This window comes from Macadamia integrifolia, chromosome 1 (genome assembly GCF_013358625.1).
Source record: "Macadamia integrifolia cultivar HAES 741 chromosome 1, SCU_Mint_v3, whole genome shotgun sequence".
Lineage (NCBI taxonomy): Eukaryota > Viridiplantae > Streptophyta > Magnoliopsida > Proteales > Proteaceae > Macadamia > Macadamia integrifolia.
In genome coordinates this window covers 23,133,516-23,139,324 of record NC_056557.1, presented here as the reverse complement: position 1 = coordinate 23,139,324, position 5,809 = coordinate 23,133,516, and the positions used below count along the sequence as shown (strand labels likewise).

At 37.1% G+C, this 5,809-nt stretch overlaps 1 protein-coding gene across 1 annotated transcript in view; it reads left to right on the top strand.

Moving 5' to 3' along the window:
* Positions 1-6: 6 nt before the first annotated feature.
* The window catches only part of LOC122081812 (choline/ethanolaminephosphotransferase 1-like), a 39,578-nt gene continuing 33,775 nt past the window's right edge, over positions 7-5,809 (top strand). The window contains exons 1-4 of the mRNA XM_042649139.1: positions 7-233; positions 450-607; positions 3,618-3,627; positions 3,742-3,792. Coding sequence (XP_042505073.1) covers positions 471-607; positions 3,618-3,627; positions 3,742-3,792 — 198 coding nt within the window. The 5' untranslated portion in view covers positions 7-233; positions 450-470. The remainder of the gene's footprint in view (positions 234-449; positions 608-3,617; positions 3,628-3,741; positions 3,793-5,809) is intronic.

Genomic DNA, 5,809 nt, shown 5'->3' with positions numbered 1-5,809 from the left:
AAAAAAAAAAAAAAAAAAAAGCCAACGAGAGAGTGCATACGTTTCCCTCGTTCTTTTCAATTTGTCGTCATATTATAAAAGAAATCTTTTCATTTATTTTTCTGGGATTCTGATCTTCTCTAGGGCGGGAATCGGGAGTCGGGAGAGAAAATTTGCCTTTTTATTCAATTTCATTTCACAGATTCTCTCTCTCTCTCCCATTCCCAAATCCGAGAAGTACCGATCTCTGAAAGGTATGGTAAACAAAGATCGTCCTCCTTTTATTTTTTATTTTCTGTTGCTTTTTTCATTTATTTCTTCAGATCTACTATGTTATGTTTTGGTTTGTATCCATTTCGATCTGCTTTTTCGGATTTTGAATATCTTCTTGAAAAAATGAAGTGATGAGCTTTTGTTTTGTTCAAAATTAACTTAAACATGTGATACTAACGATTGGGTTGATTTTCAAGAGCATCTGAGCCAACTCGAGTATGGGCTACATTGGATCTCATGGTGTGGCTGCTCTGCATAGGCACAAGTACAGTGGTGTTGATCACTCTTACGTTGCCAAATATGTGCTGCAGCCCTTTTGGACTCGCTGCGTGAATCTCTTTCCCCTTTGGATGCCGTAAGTGCGTCATTAACTATTGATGATTGCCTTCTACGACAGTAGCTCCCTATAAACTGTTTTTTATTTTATTTTTTGTTAATAATTTATCTGATCCGATAAAACATGGTTTGCCAATGCAAAGAGGCTTGTTTCATATTTATCACCTTGAATATATATTTTTGGCTTAAATGATGGGTATCCAGGACTTTGGCCTGAACAGTCCCGCAGGCCCATGTTGACTACACAACCGCATGGACTGGGTCATATCGGGGTTGAATGTGAACCATTAAACTTTCATTGAAAGCAGTGAAGAACACTAAAGACCCCATGTGAGTGGCCCCAAGGAGATAAGAGGAGTCGAACTCAGAATCACACGCTTCCTAAGGCGAAAGCCCCTTTCCCCCCTCATCAGTTGGTTCTTCTATATTTCATCACCCAAAACAGCTTACAAAGTCATGAGGGGTTTTGTTAAAATGGGGAAGATAAAATCTCTTTAGAAAACCGTTCATCAGAATGGATGATAGAGATGATGAGAGTTACGTCCCTATCTTTCTTCTTCAAATTGCCAAAATATACTCCTTTTTAGTGTTGATTTACTTTTAGGCTGGGTTTCTCGGTTCTGGTTTTAGCCTAGGAGTCAGCAATTTACTTAACCTTTGCATCCATGAACTCAGATATCCTATCAAGATGCGAAAGTTCAGATTTCCTAATAAAGTGAGAATGTCTCCATGGGTTGTTGCCTGTCAAATGAATCGGATTGAGCATGATTCATTAGTCACCTTTGACAGCTAACCCCTTGGATTCAATGGAATGAGAAAGCCTAAGCCTTGGGACTATAGCAGGGAACTCTTCCCTATTGGAGTCATCTTTCCCCACAGGGCCAGAGTAGTCAGAGAAGATTACTCCTGCCCCCTGGCTATCCAAGCCTCTCCAATTATGGAGTGATCAAATTCCTGATAAGGAGACCATTAGGACCTTATATTGCTTGGCTCAGTGGGAGCTCCAAAGCTCTAAAGAAATCCATTGTACTTGCTCAATGAGCTTCTCTGTTTGTAGTCTCATCAATTTCTCCTGGATTTGTTGTGACTTGTAAGTTATCACAGAAGATACTTAATATTCTTTCCTTACAAATCTTCCAAAGAACAGTTCCCAACTGGCATATCCTGAGGAGTTTGTTACAATTACTAAAGGGATGACAGTACCTACTCCTCATATGCTCTGATTTTTCATCTTGTGATGTGCAACTGGTGGTTTCTCCTTCAAGTTGGAGTTTTATATGGACCTCAAAGTCTGAGGGCAATTAACCTTGACGATTTTTAAATCATACAAAAGTTTTTGTTCAATTACTACTTTGTCTGGTTAACAGGTGTAAATGACCCAAAATTTTGTCGATTGAATGACTTTGACAGCATGGTGATGAGTTCTAGTGAATCAAAATAAGATTTGAAGGACTAAAACTACCACAGGACAGAATCCCAATGAAATAGGTTAAGAAAGCTAAAGGGCAGTGTTAAGATATGCTACATGATTGGGGGAATGCCCCAAACCAGCCAGCTGATGGGGCTAACATTATAGTCGAAAGGTGGTCCTAACTTTCTGGTCTTGTATCTAAAGCGTCATAGAGATCCAATAGGTTATTGGAAAATAATGGAGGCGGGAAGAAATTAGAAACTTAGTGAAAACAGAAAATAGCAAGTTGCTAAAACTGGAAGAACTCCCAAACTCCAGATCTGATTGGGCTGCAACTTTGGACAGATGTAGTTTTAAGAGGGAAGAATATCATATCCAAAGTAGGGTTTGATCCAACGGTAGGGAAGGATGGAATCTTTAACAGAAGAGTGAGAACCCAAGTGGACAGAAATGACATGCATGAACAGACACTTGGAAATAAGATTAGTAGAACAAGTACAGAATATAAACCAAAAAAAAAAAAAAAAAAAAGAGATTGGAAACAAAGGCATAGGAATCGAATTCAATAGAAGCGGATTTCAGATTACCTTGATCAACAACCACACACTGACCTTGTAGCTTGCTGAAACTGAGAACAAGATGGAGAGAATAAATGGGTGAAAGGAGGGGGGTGGGGGGTGGGGGGTGGGGGGTGGGATATGACTTGGCTTCACCATCAAAGCCTATGGGATGATTCACCACCACCCAACCTAGAATTCACCATCTAGTGATTCTTCTGTTTCACCACAGTAGCATGTGATCTCCATAGAGAACAAAGTATTCCATTAGCCAAAATCATTGGGAGGTCTCCCTTTTCTTGTATTTATAAAATTAAAAGCATGCATTGCAAGAGTCGTAAGTCTTATCTACCAAGAAGCTTACATCTTAATAAAATAACAAGTCCCTAGAAGATCTAGTTGGTACAACACAAAAAGGAAAGAGACAAAACCAAAGAGAAACAAGTAAGTTACTGTTACAAAAACAGAAACTAATTACTTAATCCAGTATAGGACCTAAATCCCTAATATTTGGGCTTATAGAATTGGCCAATTATAATAAAAAACTTACATACTAAGCCCATGGCATATATAACCCATTGGGCACTCAAACTAAGCCTAGCATAAACCAAATTCGAACCATAGGTTCTGTTGGACCCAATAATTTAAACCAAATCCAAACAACTCCATCTTCTCTGTGTGCTGGAATTCTGCTTCACATGGTTAATTGTCTAACCATGACATTGTTGATGTAATCTGGAAATAGATTTTGCAGACCAGATGACTTGAAAAAAAAAAAAAAATTAAGCGTACCTTGTGATTATCTCACAGTCTCATAAGACACAGGTAATACCAGGAACTCGTATATACTGTATATAAAAGACATGCTGCCAAGAAAGGTTATGATACTGTGGTCAAGCCTTTAGTTATGCATTTCCTTTTTTTCATATAACTTTTTATATCTTATTTTGTTTAATGTTAATAGATGGTTCCATTGCAAGTTTAATAACTCTTCATGAATGGTTAGTGGTTACTAACTACACTTCTCTTTTCTATGTTTGCATGTTTGGGTGCTTCTCCAGGCCAAACATGGTAAGATATTCTAACATCTACTGTAACTTCATTCCACACCATACTTCATATCCTTTCAGAACATACATTTTTTTTTTTCCTTGTCTGGTAATAGCTTGTCCTGTTGATTTCCAGATAACACTCACAGGTTTCATGTTCTTATGCATATCTGCACTGCTTGGCTATGTAAGTTGGAGATAATCATGCTACTGTTCTTGAAATGTTGTATATAATATTTCCTTAAGATTGTGCACTTGTTTGTATTCTTTGTATCTCTGAAGTTATGTTCATCTAGTTCTACATCTGTTATACCATATTACATTGTTGTATTGTTATGTGCTTAATTTCATGAAATTTCTAGTTGATTTGAATTTCATATATTGATTTTCTTTTGGGGAGAAGTCCTGGTAACCTGTATCGTGATGGATTTTATGTTATTAGTTACTTCATCAAATTTAAATAAACATTTACGTTTAACTGCTATATACTTGACAAGAGATCTGGTGAAGAACTCCTTATAAATTTGGCATATTTACAGACACACGTGTGTGTTTTTAGATCTTCTGTGTTCTTGTCAAGCATCACTTGATTTTTATTTCACTTTTATTACTTGAAGAACTAAAACTGCATTTATTTTTACACATTACATTCCCATTCGCTGAATGCAGAATGCCATTTGTCTACGTGTTCATCCCTAAACATCTTGAATATTTGAGGATTGATTTCAACCAGTTTTCACTGAGTGCTAATTCTACATGATAGACACTCTTAGGTGGAAGTGGAAACCTAGCCATGCATGTTGGCGTGTTCATTTAATGCGAGTGGCTGTAGCATTGCCATTTTTCCCTTTATAGCTAAATCACAAAATAGCATTTCCTTTTGCTAGCCCAAACACCTAGTAGAATATAGAACGCTTAAAATTCTGAGTGGCATGACGACAAATACAAGAAAACGAGAACTAACAAGCTTCATATACTTTCAGTCAACAAAATTTAGCAATTTGGGTTCATTTTTTGAGTTATTGTGCAACAGTTGGATTGGATTTCATTCATCCTTAGATTGGGCAAGGTGTGTCCACTCTAGAAGGTTATTGGCACTCCCTGTGAAGAGCTCGTTGACACCCATCGTAGTTATCCAGTAACCATATTTTCTGTATGGGTTTTAATGTGAAACAAAGTGTTAAGAACATGTTCACATTCTGGTAGTTGTATAGGTGTGCCTGAAAATAGGACCCCACCATTATAATTGGAAGTTACAACCTCTTTTGGTCATGCACACTCTAGAAAATTCTAAATACTATGTTACGAAGGAAAAAAGTTTTGTAGTTAAGGGGAGCATGAAGTGACCATGATTAGAATCAAATCCAGTGATGCAGTTGCATTAGCTATTATTCCCGTATGGAGGCCTATGTGCAAGTTTGGGATGCCCGTAAGGTGCTGTTGGCTATCCAATTGGCTGAAATTGACCTTTAGGTAGTTCATGTTTACATAAGGTGCCCATTGATGGCAGTTAAATGGGCCTTTTATATTTTGGGTTTCATTGTAATGGACCTAATCTATATGCCCATAAAGTGGGGATAAAGTTTATACACTGGATTAGTAGTTGAGTATTCAAGTCAGATTTAATACTTTATAGTTAGGTAGAGTTTTGTTTTGAAGTTTATTTATTTTATTGAGTGTCTGAAGAGTTCTTTTATATTTCAATTTAGGAATTTTAGAAGGTCTTTATATATGTTGTGAGCTGTGACAAACCTGGATCTTTTACCAGTAATTGCAATAGAAGAGAGAGGAGAGAACAGAAAATGAGATTGAGGGAGAAGAGAAGAGAAAGAAGAGGAGGAGGTTGCCAAGAGAGTAGTAGACTCAATATCCTTGTAGTCTCCCTACCGCCAGTATTTATTAACACCCAAAATAGTATAATCAAACAAAGAAACTAAGTCCTTGTACAACAAGAAAGATATAATAAGGAGTCTATCTTAATTAATAAGTAGAGACTCTATCCTAACTACGGAAGGAAATAAACTAAACCAAAAAGTAAAACTCAGCCAGGATAGGGATACTCCCCTATCATGGTACATATCTTAACGCTCCCCCTCAAGCTAGTATACATATCAAGGGCTCTAGCATGGAACAATAAGAATAGAAATTAAAAACAAGACTCGTCTTAAACATATGTAGCAGTCATAGACGTCAGTGAGCACGAA